Source organism: Urocampus carinirostris, chromosome 1, assembly GCF_059441175.1.
Source record: "Urocampus carinirostris isolate Australia breed hairy pipefish chromosome 1, RoL_Ucar_1.0, whole genome shotgun sequence".
Classification (NCBI taxonomy): Eukaryota; Metazoa; Chordata; class Actinopteri; order Syngnathiformes; family Syngnathidae; genus Urocampus; species Urocampus carinirostris.
In genome coordinates, this window is record NC_142349.1 from 40,637,927 (window position 1) to 40,659,411 (window position 21,485).

The 21,485-nt window shown below is 39.4% G+C and overlaps 2 protein-coding genes across 5 annotated transcripts in view; both read right to left on the bottom strand.

The window, feature by feature from the left end:
* The window catches only part of grid2ipa (glutamate receptor, ionotropic, delta 2 (Grid2) interacting protein, a), a 48,319-nt gene extending 42,309 nt beyond the window's left edge, over nucleotides 1–6,010 (bottom strand). The window contains exons 1-2 of the mRNA XM_088334913.1: nucleotides 5,929–6,010; nucleotides 2,428–2,681 (exon numbers count right to left, since the gene is read on the bottom strand). Of these exons, the coding sequence (XP_088191039.1) occupies nucleotides 2,428–2,681; nucleotides 5,929–6,010 (336 nt within the window). The remainder of the gene's footprint in view (nucleotides 1–2,427; nucleotides 2,682–5,928) is intronic.
* Nucleotides 6,011–7,774: 1,764 nt separating this feature from the next.
* On the bottom strand, nucleotides 7,775–21,238 carry e4f1 (E4F transcription factor 1). 4 transcript variants are annotated; one of them, XM_088338987.1, is made up of 14 exons: nucleotides 21,096–21,238; nucleotides 20,809–20,930; nucleotides 20,118–20,193; nucleotides 19,712–19,893; nucleotides 19,506–19,626; nucleotides 19,269–19,421; nucleotides 18,823–19,010; nucleotides 18,514–18,738; nucleotides 16,848–16,947; nucleotides 16,504–16,721; nucleotides 14,886–15,084; nucleotides 14,653–14,813; nucleotides 12,706–12,759; nucleotides 7,775–8,369 (listed from the first exon to the last, which is right to left on the bottom strand). In XM_088338987.1, exons 1-14 carry the CDS (start codon nucleotides 21,190–21,192, stop codon nucleotides 7,986–7,988), a joined length of 2,280 nt encoding a protein of 759 aa, XP_088195113.1. In that variant the 5' UTR covers nucleotides 21,193–21,238; the 3' UTR covers nucleotides 7,775–7,985. The 4 variants fall into 4 exon arrangements, with proteins under 4 accessions (XP_088195113.1, XP_088195103.1, XP_088195095.1 ...); XM_088338977.1 differs by having other exon boundaries at nucleotides 19,712–19,896; XM_088338969.1 differs by having other exon boundaries at nucleotides 20,797–20,930.
* Nucleotides 21,239–21,485: the final 247 nt, after the last annotated feature.

The following is a 21,485-nucleotide window of genomic DNA, read 5'->3' on the forward strand; positions in this document are numbered from 1 at the left end:
CCAAGAACGCAAATAATTTTGGGGATAATGAGTGCTGCAACGCGTTATTAATAAAATCTTCTAACTCAACTGTCGTTACAACAATACTCTGCTACTTTTTCAAAATCAGATCATAAATAACAAGGTATTTTGCTTTTACATGGTTCCTCCTTTGCTTCTTTTGCTTAGTAATATACGTTCCAGCATCATAGCGCTGAATACAAGACACATGAAGGGTGGGCTTGTTTATATACAGTGCATCCGGAAAGTATTCACAGCGCTTCACTTTTTCCACATTTTGTTATGTTACAGCCTCATTCCAAATTGTATTAATTTAATCTCTTATCTCAAAATTCTACACAAAATACTCCATTATGACAATGTGAAAAAGTTGTTTTTAATTTTTTTAATTTTTTTTGAATTTATTAAAAATAGAAAACTAAGAAATCACATTTACATAAGTATTCACAGCCTTTGCTTAATACTTTGTTGATCCACCTTTGGCAGCAAATACAGCCTCAAGTCTTTTTGAATATGACCCCACAAGTTTAGCACACCTATCTTTAGGCAGTTTTGCCCATTCTTCTTTGCAATAAGTCTCAAGCTCAATCAGGTTGGATGGGAGACGTTTGTGCGCAGCCATTTTCGGATCTCTCCAGAGATGTTCGATCGGATTCAAGTCTGGACTCTGGCTGGGCCACTCCAGGACATTCACGGAGTGGTTCTGAAGCCAATCTTTTGAGATCTTGGCTGTGTGCTTGGGTCGTTGTCCTGCTGAAAAATGAACCTTCGCCCCAGCCTGAGGTCAAGAGCGCTCTGGAGCAGGTTTTCTTCCAGGATATCTCTATATATTGCTGCATTCATTTTTCCTTCTATCCTGACTAGTCTGCCAGTTCCTGCTGCTGAAAAACATCGCCACAGCATGATGCTGCCACCACCATGCTTCACTGTAGGGATGGTATTGGCCTGGTGATGAGCGGTGCCTGGTTTCCTCTAAACATGGCGCCTGGCATTCACACCAAAGAGTTCAATCTTTGTCTCATCAGACCAGAGAATTTTGTTTCTCATGGTCTGAGAGTCATTCAGGTGCTTTTTGGCAAATTCCAGACGGACTTCCATGTTCCTTTTACTAAGGAGTGGCTTTCGTCTGGCCACTGTACCATACAGGCCTGATTGGTGGATTGCTGCAGAGATGGTTGTCCTTCTGGAAGGCTCTCCTCTCTCCACAGAGGAACGCTGGAGCTCTGACAGAGTGACCATCGGGTTCTTGGTCACCTCCCTGACTAAGGCCCTTCTTCCCCGATCGCTCAGTTTAGAAGGCCGGCCAGCTCTAGGAAGAGTCCTGGTGGTTCCAAATGTCTTCCATTTACGAATAATGGAGGCCACTGTGCTCATTGGGACCTTCAAAGCAGCAGACATTTTTCTGTATCCTTCCCCAGATTTGTGCCTCAAGACAATCCTGTCCCGCAGGTCTACAGACAGTTCTTTTGACTTCATGCTTGGTGTTTGTGCTCTGACATGCACACTCAACTGTGGGACCTTTCCAAATCATGTCCAATCAACTGAATTTACTGCAGGTGGACTCCAATTAAGCTGTAGAAAGATCTCAAGGATGATCAGTGGAAAAAAGATGCACCTGAGCTCAATTTTGAGCTTCATGGCAAAGGCTGTGAATACTTATGTAAATGTGATTTCTTAATTTTCTATTTTTAATACATTCAAAAAAGTTTTAAAAAAAAAATTCTCATTGTCATAATGGAGTATTTTGTGTAGAATTTTGAGATAAGAGATTAAATTAATACAATTTGGAATGAGGCTGTAACATAACAAAATGTGGAAAAAGTGAAGCGCTGTGAATACTTTCCGGATGCACTGTAACTGCAAGCACAGGGTATGAGAACATGTAAATTCTCCTTACTGATATTCTTCCCATCGTATTTTCTCACATCTAAACTGTATTTACAACTGTAAAATGAAATACTGAAATCAGGAGGTCAGTTTATATGCGTATATTTGGTTGTGTGTCACCAGTAAAGTAATGGTAGGCAGCACGAGGGTGCGTGGCTTATACAGGAACGAACAACTAAGTCAATGGCACAAATGAATGCTGAATTTCTGGGGGGTAAAATTATTTTTGGAGAAAAAAAGTAAATATTTTGGACATTACCCAGAAATGGAGAAGGAAATCTCGGAGTGGTTTGAAGACAAAACACAAACTAGATATCAACTCTGAGTGCCAGCCACACGTTCCAAATTGGAGTGCTGTGAGCCAGTGTTTTTTTTAAGTAAATTGAAGATGAATATTAGTAGGTTTTGTTAAAATGCTCCTTTCTGGGATAGAATGGATGTATAATTGGGGGATGCAAATACTTTTAAAATGAAGTAACTAGTAACTGTAACTAATGACATTTTTTCTGTAACACGCCAAACCCCTGTTCCCCAACATACCTTTTGAATGCGCGACACCACCCCGATGCTGGGCGGCACCGTCTTGAGAGTCTGAGCCAGGGCAATGAGTGCAGGGGTACTGAGGTTGGTCACGTCCTGGCCCTCAATGTCCACCACTTGGTCCCCGGGCTGCAAGCCCGCCAGGAATGCGCTGCTGCCCTCTACGACTGACAAGATATAGCTTGGACCTGCCCCTCCCAGTCGAAATCCAAAAGCCTCAGGCCAGTTTTGATTGGTCGTGGGAAGGCCGAGAACTGGAGGACAAAAAGTAAAGATGAGACCATCTTGCTTTGCATGGTTGTTTTGGGGTCTTATTTTTCAAAACAGTTTAAATAATAAAAAATACAAAGGTGCATTGTGATGGTTTTCTAACTCAGTGGTTCCCAACGGAGCCAACATTCAACCCAAATAAAGAAATATTTCCATTCCTCAAAAGTAAGGAATTATTTGGTGCTTCATAGAGATACGAAAAACTCAATTAATAAACATTGGTTAAGCAATAAGCAAGAGTACAAGGTCTACAATACAAACATGTTTTTTTAAATAATGATACATCAACATATAACTATTTATTTAATATAACATAAGCTTCACCTATAGAGAGCTGACATAATTGTCTGCCAACTTGCTGCTACGGGTGCCCAAAAACTTCAAGAAGGCTGGTCAAAAGAAAATTAGAAGTAAGATGTTGTGGTTTGGTCATTTTAAGTCTCCGTAGTGAGGATTCTTCCTCATACTTTTTAGCATTTGCTTTCAGTTACATTACATCAGTTTTTCTCCACTGGTGGGTCGAGACCCAAAAGTGGGTCGCGGACCTGTTTTCAGAGGGGTCACTGGCATTTGTTTTGACAAAATAATGCTAATGGCCCTGCAAATGCAAGTTAAAACATGTGTTTTCACACTATGGAAAAAGCCCTGTAAAGTTTCTGTTTTGTTTAGTTTTTTCCACAAGTCGAGCAAGTGAAAAATATATGAAATATGGATTTTAGTATCATGAAGAAAAAGTAGGACCAAAACCTCAGTGTCTTTTGTGCAATATAATTCTCATTTTCATTTCACATTTGTGCATGTTGAGTCTAATGGCTAATGCTACTGAAGTGAAGCGTTTTGATTTTTCTTAAAGGAACAGTATGTTTTATTTGACCACTAAACACTGGTTTACCTAATGGTCTGAACTAGTTTTTTGCATAAATAAGAAAGCTGTGAGGGGTGAAAGCAAGGTCAGAGTGTTCTTCTGACTCTAGCCACATCAAATAAGCAGCCTAAGGAAAGTTGCCTAAAGACACAGATGTCCTTCAACTGGCCTTCCCCCTGTGGTCACTGACCTCGTTCTACTGATGCAGGAAGAAACCCCAAGATGCATCAAACTTGACTATTTGAGAGGGGTGATTTATTTTAGTAATTGCTTCCAAGGCAACTACTGGGAGTTTGACGTCTCGGTGAACAAATGCGACTCACCTAAATTGTAAAGTATTCCACCCTCAGCCAGGGTATTATTATTCTGTGCTGGACTAATAAATTAAGGCAAACCCGAGCGTTTGTCCTTTTCAAATGTGTTAAAGATTGCTGAGCAACATGGAACCTGTGTGGACACTACAAAAAAAAAAAGATTTTTCTACGACATATAATTCGGCTCCGTCTTTTTTTTTTGTTGTTTTTTGTTTTGATCGTAACGTAAAATAACTGAGCAGAATGAGCAAAATCATTTATTTGAGTATAAACATAATGTATATAATACATAAGGAAAGGGGGAGTACTGATACTAGGTACTGGTGCTAATAAAAGCCTATTTTTTTAAGTGTTGATAATCAAAATGATATCAGTATTATTATTATCATATAGTACAGTGCTTCTCACATATTCTCTGTCAGCACTCCGCCTCAGAAGAAGAAACTTTTCACGCCCCTCAAAGAAGTCTGTCACATCATCCGGGTTAATACCTTATTTAATGGGGCCACTTAAGGCTCTACACTTCATACTCAATGCTTATACTCTGTGCTATATGCACGGTTTGGAGGTTAAAAGTAAACTAAACATTGCCAACGAGGGTGCCACTGCTCCCTAGTGTAGTGGAGATGTAATTGCACGTGATTATTTGGAGAGTTTAAAAAAAAAAAGTTCCGAGGTCAAACGTGACACACACCCCTTGGGGAGCCTCCCTAATAACTGTTTGAGAACCACTGATCTAGTGGCAATCAGGGACCATGAATTGGATGAAAAATGAAACGCAATTGAATGCAATAATAAGGAAATCCATCTAGCACGGACTAAAACAAATATACAAGAACATTGTATGTATATTGGTTTATGATATCTGTATCGAGCAGCGCGGTGGCGCAGAGGTTAGCGCGTGTGCGGCACAGTTCTGAGGTCATGAGATCGGAACATGTTCTCCCTGTGCTTGCATGGGTTTCCTCCGGGCACTCCGGTGTCCTCCTACATTCCAAAAACATGCAGGTTAATTGGCTGGTCCAAATTGTCCCTAGGTGTGAATGAGCGAGTTGCCTGTCTCTGTGTGCCCTGCGAATGGCTGGCAACCAGGTCAGGGTGTCCCCTGCCCACTGCCCAAAGATAGCTGGGATGGGCTCCAGCACCCCCGCGACCCTACTGAGGATAAGCGGTGCAGATAATGGATGGAAGGATGGATCCGTATCAAGCCCATTTTGCAGATTTTAATTTTTTTTTTTTACTAAAATAAAATAAAAAGGTAAAACTATGAAGTATTTTTTGTCGCAATGGTGGGCAAATGTTTCTCATTTTTAGTATTATTTTTATTCTTATCAGAAAATAATAAATTGAAATATAGTAAAACTTGAAAAATAGGTTACAATTATAGTAACATCCCAAATGACAGCAAAATGATTAACCAAAATAAATAATCTGAGCCACGGTGAACACAAAAATATTGTATTGTCAATTTAGGCAACATGATAATTTAAGCTTTAAAAGAAATATGAAATTGGCGCCAGGAATCATTTTCCAAAATATTTTCAATGCACAGTGCCTTGAGATTTATTTGATGGAAAAAAGTGTGCCTTGGCTCAAAAAAGGTTGAGAAACACTACTCTAAAGCATAGCCTTGTTATGTCAAAAATGATTAAAGATAAACAAAAAAAAACGTAACACCAGTGCACAAAATGTGGATCCAGTTCAATAGTCTGCTAATTGGAATGCAAGTCTTCCATCTTAACTGCAGCAAGGAAGTACTGCAATTCACTTTTGTGCAAATGATCAGAGGCGCATGCAAAGCTAGGGGGCCCAATTAAGAAGAGCAAAGTCTGGAAAGTGGGAAAAAAAATTCAACGAGACGTGCCAAGTGATTGATTTGGGTCCACACAGTTGGAGATGTGTCTAGTCAGATTAAATATACATGCCAATCATAACAATGCGCTACAGTTCTTGAAATATGGATCATACGCATTCCATTTTTCTCCTATTACAGGTTTTTTACTCAAAGTTCATAACATGAAAAATGATGACAACCCAGTAAAGGGAACTCACAGAAATCCTTGGAAGCGCTCCGGGGGCCAGACTTGCTCTGGCGCAAGGAGAAGCGTCCCTTTCGGCTCAGGAAACGCCTCATCCTCGCCCGGCTGGCGGCGGGGCATGTTCCCGCCAGCCTTACTCTTCACCCCGAGCCTGGGGGCGGCAAAAAGCAGAAGATAAGCGCCCACTGACAACCCTCGAACCCGTTTTGCAATCCAACCAAAACACTCTTCTGCCCTGCTTGAGGATTGAAGAGGGCCAGAAGGTCACGTTTGTCAAAGGGAGAAACAAAAAAAAAAGCTTCAGGTTCACTCCAGCCTCAGCGAGCGGGGAACGATCGTAGAACTGGGTCGGCCGGTTCAGAAATGGTTCTTTGCAAGGAAAAGGTACAGCCAAGCCCCATTTTCTATAAATACCTTGCCCTCCTCTTCCTCTCTCACTCTTCATGTTCTGCCCGTGGACGCCAGTCCTCTCGGAGGGCTGAAGAGTGACCCAGAAACGGCTGCATGTACCAACCGGGAAAGCGATCTGAGCGTTTGTCATCACCTCTGCCACTAGTTAACAAGAGAAACCCTTAAGTAGCACACACACACTCATACAGTGTCATAAACAGGAGATATGTTGTTTGACGCGTGGAAGTGTATGCTTTTCTTAGACGCCCTTTGCTGGGGTTTGGGCTGATGTTTGGACTGTATTTGAAACAGGCCTTTACTTACTTTCACCACTTTCATCCTACACCAACGAAAAAAACGGACGAGCATGAAATCACTCTCCACTTACACCTTCTCTCCCTTTGCTACTTCCTAATGTGTTGCACATAACAAACAGTCTTGCTCATAGTAAGATAAAAACAGAAAAGCTCGGTGGATGTTTTTTTATAAAGCCTCTTTGAACTCAGGCATTGTAACACCCAAGAGAAAATATTTAACTTTCAAAGGTTTAAGGGCATTGCAAAGGACGGGCCCCGCCTTTAAATTACACCAAAAACTACAATATATAACTTTTTTTCCAGTAATGCACATGAGACGAAAACACTAAAATTCACAATTTCTGCCATTACTTTTAAAAGGGATACTGTGTAATATTTGACCACTATATGTTGCTGTATTTGTGTAGTGCAACAGATAACAAGTGCTTAAAAGCAAAAGGAAGAATACAAACAACAGAGTATCAAAGTGACGAAACTACACCTTTTTTCTCATTTTTATTCTCCCCCTTTCACAAGGTTTTTGGAGGCACTGCAAGTGTAGCAGCAAGACAGTAGACAATGATGTCAGTTCATTGTAGGCGAGCCACCTGTTATGTAAAGTACACATTTTCTACCTACAGGTATTAAAAATAAATGCTCAATAGTTCCTGTATTTTTGATTCTTATTAAAATCAATATAGATATTGGTTGGTTGGATCCCTTAAGCACTAGGGTTGTATATTGTTTAAGAAGTTACATTTTTTACCACCAGGAGATGCTAATAAATAAACAAAATACTCTGTACTGATTTTTTTTTTCAACTAATGCAAAACTGGTCAGGATTCAAATTTCCATGACCGATTAACACTAATCCGACTCTATATACAGGGGTGGTCAGGGTAATGCATCTTGTGCCACTGGTACTTGTTTAGAGTTGAACTTTGAGGATCATTGGAATTGTAAAATACTGAAAAAAGCCCAAAACACAGGGAGGACATCTCGTCAGTTTATGAACTGCTTTTAAGTCTACCCATTGAACAAACTATGACAACATCTGGAATAAGAAAACAGCATTTATTCCCTCTGGCTTATTATGTCTCATGATAAATGTGACTTCAGCAAACAGTTTTTTCCTGCAGGGAAAAAAAGACTTGCAGAAGACATGCAAAGGTGTCATTTTGTTAAAATCACCCCTTTAATTCCACCACAAAGAAAAAAACAAAAACATTTTGCACCAAAATAAAAGCCAAGTTCTTTAGGATTTTCTGGTACCCTGAAAGTCATTAAATGGTAATTATTTTTGTATATAAATGAATACAAACTTTTGTGCTTTCGATGTTCTTGTGCGGTTATAACCGCTTTGGCCCAAACTGGCCCCACTCAATCATACAATGACAGTTTGAATCTCCACCTCCTGTGGCGTAGTGCTGATCACGTATTCCTCCTCTGGCGGATCTTGCTGCTGCACCAACTGGATGGTTTCCTCGACCGTTTCTTCCGTGGTCACCATGGCTAGCGTCCCCTGCGCGGTTTTGACGGCCTCAGCCAGCAGCGTGCCGTCGCTGATAGCCGAGGCTAGCGTCATGGCCACCTGCTCAGTCAGGCTCTCGGGCGTGGCAATGGTGATGGTGTCGCCACAGTCCATGATGGAGGCGCCTTCCTCGCCGCCGCTCGCGTGGCGCAAGATGATTTGGTGACTGCCAGTGCCGCCGGCGCTCTGAGACTGGCTGACGATTTGCTGCACCACTTGAACAATGTGGTTTCCCATCTGTGGCACAAACAACGTTATGGAAATACAGTAATCCCTTGCAACAACGAGGTTTACTTATTGTGGTTTTCCTACTTCGCGTAGTTTCATTAAGCATTGTGTTCTGCGTTCTGATTGGCTAAACAGATAAAGATGCTTTCTGTCGCCAACAAATCTAGACTTATCCACCCGCTTAACTTGCTATGGCGCAAGCAACATGCAGGTCTTTGGTGCTCCCTAGTGGCTCCATGGCACTTTTTCAAAAATGTTTTGAAGGTAAATGCAGTGTTCCATAACATCCACATTATGGCGGCAAAGTATCGTGTAAAGTGGATCGTTTCCTTAATCCATACAGATGTGCTATTAAACAGCAAGATATTTAAAATCATAATTTGTCAGTAAAAAAAAGGTAAAATAGAATGTTTGTAAACTACAGTACTTACATTTTTTTTAAAATACCTGATCCAATAAATTTGGTTTATTCTTGAATAATGTAAATGCTCGCCATTGATATAGCACTGAAGACTTCCTAAAGTGCTTTACAATGTGCTTCACACAAATAATTAAATACAATTTGTACTTGCGAGTTTTGAATATCGCAGGACGATTTAGGAATGTAACCCCTACCAAAAACGAGGGATTACTGTACCTGACCGGCAGCTGTAGACACTTAAGCAATATTTGACAAAGTGGATTTTGGGGAAAAGCCGTTTTTAACGTTTTTAACTTTAAGTGGACCGCTTTTAACTCATTTACTGCCAGCCCAGCAAAATGGGTCTTTGACGTCTATAATGTCATTGGCAGTGATGACGTACCCGATTGAATGAATCTTCGTCAAAGGCAGTGGATTAGTCGATGGCAAGCAAAAATATGAACTACAAACTCTGGCTGCAACTCGAATTGCACAGGAATAGAAAAATTTGTTAATGGACTTTAAAGCAGTGGTCGGCAAACACCAAGCCGAGGACTGGTACTGGGTAGCACAGATAGAAAGTAATTTGCCTTATTTTTGATTATATAGTATCCATGTGTGTGTACAATAATAATTATTTACCCCTAAAAAGTCTACCTAGGTTTTATGTTGTATATCACTGTAACTGAGCGATGATCGATCATTCGACAAATATCGCTGACCATTATTGCTTAGCATTAAATACAACAGGGATCAATCACAAATTGCCTTGGCCAGAGCGCCGAATTCACACCACTAGGCCACTAGGATTGTCGATGAAAAATGGTCCGTGGTATAAAAAAAGGTTGCTGAGCACTGCTTCAAAGGAACGGTTTGTATCATTTAACCTCTGGATTTCACCGTATTGTGTAGTTCAAGGTTCTCCAACCTATTTGAAGATGAGAGCTATTTTTTGTTACTAATTAGCGCAGAGGTCTACATGTTGAATATGCACTTCCTAAATAACAATATATGTTATCAGGTTTATTGTTGGAAGCAGGGTTAAAAAAAAAATCAGTCAACCATTAAAAAAACGTTTTACTAGTAACATCACAATTCAGACCCGGTATACGAGCTACTCAGCTGTGCTTAGGGGGCTACCTGGTGTAGTAACCAAAAACGAGTGGTTAAAAAGTACAAGGAAGAATTCAGAATACTTGAAGTGACCAAACCGCATTTTTCCTTCTCATTTTTTGCCCAGCTTTTTTCGGGTACCCGTAGCAGCAAGATGGCGGAAAATTATGTCAGCTCTCTCTAAGTGAGGCCTATGTTATGTAAAATAAACACGGGTATTTTCTAAAAAATGCAATGCAAATGCATTCAAATGATAAATCATGTGTTTGCGTTTTTTGTTTACTTCCTTTTTTTCCCAATGAAAGAAGTTGTATTGACCCCTAAGGGCTCCCTTAACCACCAGCTTCGTAGTGGTACCACTTCTTGTGGTGTGTCTTGGGCAAGTACAGCCTGGCGGTGCCCTTACCTCTAGGAGGCACTAAATAATAAAAGTAGTGCCTTTAACTCAATGTAAAAATCAAAACAAAACCCAAGTTGCTTATTTGTACTTTGTTAACCTTTTAAAGAGGATAAAAAAAAACATGTAGAGAGAAAATACACCAACACTTGGAGGTATACAATATTTATTCTCTCGAAAACTAATTATAGCACTACCATTTGCTGAGTTTTATTAATAACCTTCATGTACTTAAATAAGTATGATTGTAATCGACCGCCCCCTTGTGGACCATTTGTCAGAACACGCAACACAAGCTCCACTACAATAGAGGAGAAAATACGGCAAAAATTGTTTATATTTTTAATTATGTTTATATCATTATCAGAGGTGTAACAAACGGTTCTTTCTTATTGATACAGGTGCATCAAATCAAATATTTTCACTATGAAACATATCAGAGATGTAATCAATCTTACTTTATTCTAAATTTCAATCTTTAAGTATTAATGGCACATTACAATTTTAACATGTTGGTTTTGATACATGTAAAATAACAAAAATAAGTCACAGCAAAAGTTCCATACCATACTGAATCGTAATCCCGTTGAGTCAAACTATGAATTATTTCTGTTGAAAATTGACCTTTACTAAAATTGTTTCGCGCCATATTTATCAAAAACTGTATCTAATCAGATTTTGTGAAAAGACTTCGACAAATTATTTGTTTGATTGCATAAAAATGTTTTTTATGTATATTATTTTACAAACAGTGTGTCTTTATAAGTATTTGTAATTGATTAATTCCATCTTCGATTGTTTTGATGATTCTAGCTTTGCATTTGCGGTACGAGCGTGGTTATGGAATAGTTTACATTGACATCCTAGTTTACCGCTGAACAACTTTTTGGGTGATTTTTCTGTCTTTATTGACCTTTGAGGATACCGTGAATACCCAGGGATGCGCTTTCACATTCAGTGATACAAAAATGGCAAACTGACAATATGCAAGATCTTAAATGGACCTTAGTGCTGCCTTTGACACTGTGGACCATAATATCTTACGAAAACGGTTGAAAAAATGGATTGGTCTCTCAGGAACCGTCCTCTTATGGTTCAGATCCTACCTCTCAGATAGAACAGACTGTGTTAAGTATGGTGAAATGACATCCGAGCCCTTTAGTGTTACCTGTGGTGTTCCAAGGGTTCAGTACTTGGCCCCTTCTTTTGAAAATTAACATGCTTCCATTAGGTGATATTATTCGCAAGTATAATATCAGTTTTCATTGCTACACAGATGACACAACTATATCTTCCGATGTAGGAATCTGCCACACTAAACTGTGGAAATTTGGAGGCCTGGCTTACTGAGATAAAATAATGGATGTCACTCAACTCCTTGCGCCTTAACTCTGAAAAGACCGAATTGTTCGGTATTGGTCCATCTAAATGCCATGACTTGTTCTCAAAAACTGCTCTGAACATTGACAAATGTAATATCACCCAGAGTGACTCAGTCAAAAATTTAGGTGTCATTTTTTACCGCAATCTGTCCTTTCAAATACGCGTTAAGAATATTACTGGAACAGCTTTTTTCCATCTTTGCAACATTGCTAAAATTTACCCAATGCTGTCTCAGTCGGATGCGGGGATTAAAATTCATGCGTTCGTTACCTCCCGTCTCGACTACTGTAATGCACTACTCTCCGGTCTCCCAAAGTCTAAAATAAAGAGCCTTCAGCTGGTAAAAAAATTTGCAACAAAGCTTTTAACTAAGACAAGAAAGTTTGATCACATTACCCCTATTTTAGCTAACCCACATTGGCTCCCTGTTAGATTAAGATGTGATTTTAAGGTTCTATTGGTATTATACGAATTCATTCATGGAGATGCTCCCTCATATCTTTCAGATTTATTTCCCACTATGTTCTGGTCTTCGCTCTGAAAATGCTGGTCTACTAGTGTTCGCAAGAGCCAAGAAGAGATCCGCAGGTTCGAGAGCATTTTCCATTCGGGCCCCGTTGCTGTGGAATGCGCTTCCCCCTGATATTTGATCTGCAACCTCAGTGGAACTGTTTAAATGTAGGCTTAAAACACACTTCAATTCTATAGCAAATGAATAACCTATATTTTCTGTTGACAATAGCCGTGTATGATTTGTTATTGCAACATCCATTGCAGCCTGATGATCCTGGAAGAGGGTTACTTGTCAAGGTTTCTTCATTTTCCTCATGTTGAGGTTTTTGAGTTTTTCCCTTGTCCTCATGCAGGTTTTAGATCAGGGGATGGTGTAATAATAGTCTGTAGTTTGCAATCATCTGTGGTCTTGTGCAGCCTTTTGAGACTCTTTGTGATTAAGGGCTATACAAATAAACATGACTTAAATGTTGTGAATTTTAATCACAGGCAAAAACACAATAAAATGTTTTAAAAAATGAAAATCCGCTGTTACTGACCTCATTTTGACTGTCTTGAATGAGCGTAACCCGTTCTTCATGAACTTCATCTTGCTGAGGAATGTATGAGAAAAGCATGAGTAAAAAAAACTTATGTTCAAATGCAGGAGTTATGACAAGAAATATATCTGAATTTATTTTTTTAAATTTGACAACATTTTGCCCTGTAACTGTTTGGCGTACAGGTTTTACAATTACTAAAGTTGTTCCGATGTAAAAAACAACCCAGATAATTTGGTTTCATAGAAACAAAGACTTCTAATTTTGTCTACAACAAAATTTTACTATCACTGCCATCTGATAGTACCATCACATTGCAGGGTTCATAAACCTTTTACATGGCCAAATTCAAGCACTTTTTAAGCACTTTCAAAGCAAATTTTTCAATTTCTCCAGTAGCATTAAAAAAGGAAATCTGCTGTGAATCATGTATTTTGCAGAGCAACAAATATATGTGTGATGTACATTAGCGATTTTGAATCTTGCGTGTGCATTTATCAAGACGTATGAGTATTGAGTAAATTGTGAATATATTTGTGAATCTAAATAATATGTGTGTACTCGGTAAATATTTTGGAGACATATCTCTCCCCATATGCTGTGCCATTAAAAAGTATTTGCCTCCTTCCTAAATTCTGTGTTTTTTGCATATTTATCACTCACAAAAGTTTCAGATCATCGAACCAATTTTACTATTTCACATAGACAACTGAAGGAAATAGAAAATGCCGTTTTGAAATGTTGATCCCATCAAATAAGACACTAGGCCTATATAGCATTATGTGAAAAAGTCAATGCCCACCTGGTTAAATTACAAGGTAACTGACTCACCACAGTTTTGAGAAATCTGAGTTAAATTCAACAGGCCACACCCTAAATTGATTGCCATTACCTGTGTTGAATCAAAAAAATGCTTAAATTGAATCTTTTAGACAAAGTGAAGTAGGCTACAAAACATCAAGAACACAACTGACATGCAACAATCCAAACTAATTCCAGAAGAAACTACAAGAAAAGTTATTGAAATCTATCAGTCCGTAAAATGTCACAGAGCCATTGCCAAGGCTGTAGGGCTCCAACAAATCACTGCAAGAGCTATCATCAAAAAATTGAGAAAATTGGGAACAGTGGCAAATCTTCTCAGGAGTGATGGACCAAATAAGATTACTTCCAGGAGTATGAACATGGGTTCCTCCAGGAGGTTACAAAAGAACCTCGAAATACATCCAAGGAACTAGGAACCTTGCTGGCCTCATTTAAGGTCAGTGTTCATGACTCCATTTCAAGAAAGACAATGGCCAAAATAGGCACCAAGGAGAGAATTCCCAGGCGAAAACCACTGCTGTCACTAAAAAACATCAAGAGGCATTTCACACTGCTAAAAAGCATATTGATAATCCTCAGGACTTTAGGGAGAAACATTCTGTGGACTGATGAGTCAAAAAGTTAACATTTTGGAAGGATTTCAGCCAGTTACATCTGGCGTAAAAAGGGCACTGCATTTGAAAAAAAGAACATGATGCCAACAGTAAAGAATAGTGGTTGCAGTGTGATGGTCTGTGGCTTATTTGCTGGCTCAGGACCAGGACAAAGTGTAATTTGTTCTGGTGTTTACCAGATGATCCTGAAGGAAAACGTCCGGCCATCAGTTTGTGTCTTCATGCTCTCTTTGATCATGCAGCAGGACAATAATCCAAAGCACACCAGCAAGTGCCCCTCTGAGGGCAATGCAACGTATAGAACAATGTCATACAAAATAATGCCAGCTGTAGTTATTCAGAAGCTAAGTCACCAGTGAGCAGTGTCAGTGTCATATTTAGGCAAACTTGTTGAGAAAATTCAAGCACTTTTTAGCCCTTAAAAACACAACATCAAAACGTAAGCATTTTAAATGATTCCAAGCACATGAAGTTCAAACAAGTAGGAACTGCTGAAATGTTCACTCACCTTGATGATGTACTGCTGTGTGTCCGCTACCACGGAAGAGAACTCCACCAGCAGTGCATGAGGGTCTTCGGTGATGATTGTCGCTGTGGCAGGAACCTGCTGCTCTGTGACAACCTCCTCGTCCTGCTGTTGCTTGCTGGATTCGTCCTTGTGGCAACCCCCTAACCAATAACACAAACTCTGTATCATCTAGCCTGTTGACACATGACCTGTTATTTCAGGAACACACAAACCTTTGGCACGTATGTGGCGATTGAGAGTGCCGTGCTCAGCAAAGCCCCGGCCACACTTAGGACACTTGAACGGCTTTTCCCCAGTGTGGTGGCGAGTGTGTCGCACCAACGAGCCCTTCTCCCGGAAACCTCGGAAACAGAATTTACACACATGCGGCTTCTCCTCCCCGTGGGTACGTTGATGCACTTGTAGAGCATTCTAAAAGAGCGTTTAAAAATGTTGTTATTATACAAAAACACAAATGATGCCATTTAAATTACCATAAATTCCGGACTACAAGCCATAACTTTTTTTCCTACATTTTAAACACTGTGGCTTCCAAAATGGTGCGGTTTATTCTTTATTCTTCCCAAGGTGAATGGTGTCAGTGGCGACTTCCCCAGCGGGTCCCCTCAGCTGGCGCCTTGCAGCTAGCTTAGAACTAGTGCGGCCCACAAGATTCCGCATCGCGAAGTCCCGGGACAGGTGATGACACAATGTAGAGGTAAGATCAGGCATAAAACTCAACTCAAAAACTACCCCCCACCAAACCCTACTCCGTGGCTGCTGCCTAATTGGTCCAAACGCGCCAACCCAGCCACTCACTCATCTTTGTTGCATATAACTAAATTTCAATGAAAAATTTTCACTGTTGTAAAAAAGCAGCATTTAAAAACAAAAACAAACAAAAAAAAGTTATCAAGAGAGAAACCAAGCCTGGCCCGAACACAATATTTGACATTTTAGGCTGAGTCAGGCTGGAACCAAGATCTTACCTCAAAAACAATGTTTTTGTTCTGTCCTCTGAATTTCAAAGTGAAGAAATTCATTGAGGCGCGGATAAAAAGGGAGTAAATATGACTTACTTCAGTAGCCATTTACCTCATCATCTAAGTTGTGATACACATAAATGGATGAATGAGATTCCCACTATCCCAATGGAGTAAGATCGCCATCTTGGCAGAATCAGCAAGAAAATGCCTAGTACCAAAAAAAAAAAAAAAACATATGCACATTCTTTGCGGACTGTGTCCACAGCTGACAATCTCAATCAACTAGCACAGCAGTCAATAGTAATTACATTTGCATGACACAAGTGCGACAAAAACCTTCTCAAAAACAAAACTCAATGTACTGTACTGACAAAAATTCTGAAGCCCAATTTGTTTTTTTTATTATGCAGTAGTAGCAATACTTGGTCTCCTCCCTATCACTTTGTCTTGTGTGCAACTGAGTGAAGAGCTGAATACCACGCGACTGATCATGCGATTTTTCTTAAACAAATCCAATCAGGCTTTACCTTTTGTCAGTACAATACATTGAGTTTTGTTTTGAAAATATTTTGTTGTACTAGTTGATTCAGATTGAAAACGGCACATAGACCGAAAAAAAGTGTCTTAATAGCGACATAATGTGTTACTTCACTTTACTAGACATTTCCCCACTGATTTTTTTTTAAATGTAAGAAATGGACACGGATTAGTTCATTTATATGGCTTTGAAAGCCTGCAGCTTAATAAGCGGTACAGCTTTTAAAAAAACAAGTTAAGATTCTTCTTCAAATTTGCGCTAAGGTGCGGTCTGTAGTCTGAAATTTACAGTAAAAACTGTAAAACAGAAAATCACAAGATATTTTACCTTTGTCTTGTATGATTTCTTGCATCTGCCGCAGTGGAAGGGTCTTACATCTGAATGGGCCCTCATGTGTTCCCGTACGTGTCCAACAGTCTTGTACAGCTTTCCGCATTCCCCACATTTATAGCGCCTCTCACTGACGTGCACTTCCATGTGTTTTTTCAGCAGGTACCCACTCAGGAAATCCCTCTGGCAGAGGGTGCACCTGAAGGGCTTGTAACCTGCAAAAAGATCAGTCAATAAAAATCTTGTATATACCTTTAGCTGATATTTGTGAATGCGCTGCAGGGTATTTCACTGACACTCAACGAAATAAAACATTGATTATTACGTTTATTTTTACTTGCCTGAATGGCCTTTGACATGGAAGCGGAAGTAGTTCAAACCCTTAAAAGAGCGATTACAGTGTGGGCACGTGTACAACTTGGTGGTTGTCTGATCCGTTTCCTGGACATACGAGGAAAAAAAGTTAGATTGAAAAGATTTCTAGCAAAGTCCTGATTAATTGGTTTATGGAAGCAATATTATTTTTACAATTGTCTTTATTGTCACTGAAAACAACATAGTGAACATTGTTTACAACGCAATTAGAAATGGCACTCCACGATAGACAAAAACCAGATAAAAAGAATGTCAGGACAAATAGGTGAGCACATCTACAAACTAGTGCTTGGAGACTAAAATTCTAAGTGTGTTGTTATAATAGTGCAATGAAAAAAAGTGCATTGTAACAATAGTGCACAGAAAAAAAACATTTAACAGCAACAAAATTCCCAGATAAGTGGAAAAATAAAACAATAACATCGATTTTTCAACACAACAACCGTTTCTCACGGGTTTCTACAACTTAATGCAAGTTAGGTTCAAGACTCTTTAAGGCCTTATAAAACAAATTTAAGGCCAAGTCGACAAAAAAACACAATTAACACAAACAAACCAAAAAAAATGTTTCTTGCACACAATACATCGTGCCTCGTACACATTACCTGGCACAGCTTTTAGCTATGACCAACAACATGAAACGTCCTCTTTCTGGACATGGTCCAAAATAAATGTCTCTGTAGCAACTACTATGTGTATTGTGAGTAGACCCAAGACTTTAGACCCAAGTCTGCTTTGAAAGCCCCGACTGAAACCACGTCACTGTTTTGATAATTCTATAACTGTGGTCATGCCGTGTGGCCATGAAAGTAAAACACAATTGATGAATCGTACTAAACAAACATATAAATCTTAATAATGAGTTAACATTTTTTTAGACTTTCTAAAATTGGATTTCTGACATTTTAATGCCAATTAAGGCCTTATTTTAAGAATAATGTGTTCAATGACTTTTAAGTCTTTTCAAGGACCTGGCGGAACCCGGTCCTAATAACACGGACTAGATCTATATATATATATTTGTATATCTATATATTTACACTGTCTTGCCCGCTTGCTAAAACTACAGGTAAGATCTTAAGCCTAAGCCTGTATCTGAGCTTGGGCCAGAACTAAAAAATGTCAATCATTAGGTTTGGGTTGGGCCAGAGTTCCCCCTCGTTGAGTTTTAAATAAATAAATAAAAATATGTTTATAAAATAAAATTTATGGTAAAACGATGCATGGATACCAAACTTAAAATATGAAGAAAAGGAAAAACATTAAAAAAAAAAAAGTTTACAAAAACCTCTCTTGCACCATGTCAAAGAACTCCTTCTTTTATCGGTCTACTAACCATTGGTCATTTTTTGTCTCTCTGCCCCTCTCTCTCAAAGTGCCGCACTAGATTCTTAAAGATGTACTGCTAATAAGTTTATGGGCCAATTTTCAAATTGTCAAAATGACGAGGGACTCGTCACAAATAAAATATAAACATTTTGTGTTAGCTTCAGGCTGCAAATCAAGTTAATTGGTTGAGGTCAGGATTTAGACCCGATCGTACCTCTGGTTTAAACCCAAAACTGGGTTGATCAATTGTTATTACACAATGTAGTTTACAGTTTGAAAGCTCAGGTTTCATTTCTCATTTACCTGTACCACTGTTTCCACCAATTCCTCTTTAACTTGGATCTCTGTGTCATCAGTCACAGGACACTCAATGACCATTTTCTCCAGCTCTTGTGCGGCAGGCGGGTCCTGCGTGACCTCCTCAGTCCTCAGCACAATGCCAGAGTTGAGGATGGCCTGGCAGATGAGGTTGTCGCCGGCAGCTGCAGCGGCGGCCAGTGCTTCAGCTTGTGACGGATCCACCATGACCTATACCAGGAGAGAGAGCACTCGAGTGTTCTTAATGTTGTGATAAGCCGGCATCGTATGTCCAAAGGCCTCTTTGACACACACCTGTTGCTCTGTTGTTGTGCCATCCACCTCCATGGTAAAGTGCACCTGGTGTATGACCTCTTGGGAATCCGCCTCTACCAAATTGACAATAGCTGTTTGCGCCTCAACCACTGTCTCTTCCGCTGGCTGCTCCTCCAACTCCACCATCTCCCGTTGGCCATTCTCTTCTGGGACATCAGAACAAACTCCTAGGTACAAATCAGACACACTCCTTTTGTATGCAGGCATCAGTTTTCATTTTGCATACACTTTTAAAGTAAATGATCCAGACTTGATAGCAAAAAAAAAAAAAAAAAAAAAAAACTTTTAGTCCAATTCATTATAAATGATGCAAAATGCAGCACTTTAATTAGTGATACAAGTTGGAATTCCGATAACATAGTTTAGGAATGACAACCTGTTAGTTATTGTTATTTGTTGTTTTTCTCCACTTTTGGCTTCAATACCTTTCTTTTTTCCATCCTTGCTCACCAGAATCTCTTTGCACTGAACAAAGCGGATTTTCTCAGTGCAGGGTGTGAGGGACTTGAGGTGCCTTGTGAGAGCCCCAGACTCTCTAAAAGACTGGCCGCACAGGACGCAGTGGTACGGACGCTCATCTGTACATTGGCACCCATAGGAAAATTGAATATCATCTATTCGTTCTTTTTGAATGAGAGAAAACTTTGAGGACTTGAGCATACCAGAGTGGCGGCGGTTGTGCCGAATCAAGGAGCCTTTAGTGCGGAAGGAGTTACCACATAGTTCACACGCAAAATTCTTCTGATCGCTGTGAGTCTTCATGTGCGTTTTTAAAATGTTACTCTGTTAAACACAACATTTTGTTATTCACAGACACCACCCTTGCTTAGGGGTTACTTTTGGAATAGGAATCTTGTTTTTAACGCACTGTTTTAAAGGTCTTATCACAAAGCTGGCAAAGGTACCGGCCGTCAACATTGACTTTGTAAACAGGCTTATTGTCCTCTGCATTGTCGGAAACTGAGCCTCGAGGTGATTCCGAATGTTGGGACAATTTGAGAGGGGTGCTTTTCTTCCTGCAGCCTCGTCCCAACAAATTAGCACTTGCGCCTGCTTGGAAAAACATGCAATTTAGCCACTTTACAAATAAAAATGTATGTACTGAAGTATAATTTGTGTTCATCTGTTTGAGTTGAAGCATAGATGGCATTATGCAAAGATTAATATTCAACTTGGAGAAAACAAGGGTTAAAAAAGTAGGAGAAACGCCTGGAGACCCCCCATGCCTGCAAAACTAAATTACACATAAAGTTTATAGTGAAAAGCTTACTTACAATCACTGATGTTGGTGCTCTCTGGCACCCTGGCATTTTCTTCCAACACTGTTGAGTTTCCATTGGCAGTTTCAACCTTTTGAAATCATATTTATAATTTAAATTCAAAGAATGGGTGGTTAAGATTAAACATTGATCTAAAAAGTGTTACAAATTTAGGAATGCAAAGCAATAAAATGTACAGCAGACTCTATAGAGCAGCGTAACTCATTCAGTGCCATAACGTATAAATACATTTTCAAAAGCATGTCCCGATGAGTGCCAAAACGTAAAAAAAAAAATGTTAAAAAAATAATAATATACTTTGTTTTTTTAACTGTTGTAAGTGTTTTGGCGCAGCTGATCGGTAAGTATCAAACCTCTGGCAATGATTTCAGTATGGTAAATCAGCATTATATGGCAGGAGTGGCTTTGATTAGATCGATGAAGCCGCCACTTTTTAGTGTTGCTATCCGTAAAATCTAATGAGAGATTAGGGTTCAAGCGTACTTTTGATAAATCCTATGCATAGCTACATTACTAAATATTCCGAAGGCCTACAAAAATAAGTTGAAGTGGTAAAATTGGCGGCGACTGGCATTTGAGAAACATCTGACGTCAAATGAGTTATTGGCAAAAACTGGAGTGAAATTTGCACTTGAGCTGCTCGTAAAAAACAGCATTCAAATACTTACTCTACCTTTGATCGTACCATTTGCTCTTCATCTTGACTGCTAGGTTCGCGTCTGCAGCTTTGACGCAGCTTGTGTTGAATAAAAGACTCCAAGGTGGAAAACTCCTTTTGACAGCGCCCACATTTGTGTACGTCCTCATCTAGAACAACAAACAAACAGCTTTTGAGAAATTTATATTTGGATTTTTATCTCGACAGCTCGTGGTGACTAGCTGCTAACGACGTCTACAATGGAGGGAATTTTACTAGGCCCAAACAATAAAAACACAAAATATAAAGCAAGTTCAAAAAATGATTTGTCTCACCATCGTCTCTGATGTTCGTTTGAATAGTAACAGTCTCGCAGCCGTCGTTCCCGTGCTCCCCGTGTTGATGTGCCGTAAGATTATTTTCGACATTCATTTCGTTGGAGTTCTCCGTCTCTGTCGCAACGCGGTCGCAGGGTGGCAAAAATGGCGGATTTACGACCCCGTCGTCATAACAACTCGACCTGCGCTCGCGAGACCCTTACACCATAATTGCTAAAATCATATTGTCCATTTCAGAGTTTATCAATACTTTAATGCGGATGGCAATATAGATTTTATAAAAGATTTTTGTTGCAAATTGTGTAAAAAAATTGACTAATTGTCTATCATGAATATATTTTAAATAAAAATATATTTATAGATATGTATATATACTAACGGGCTTCC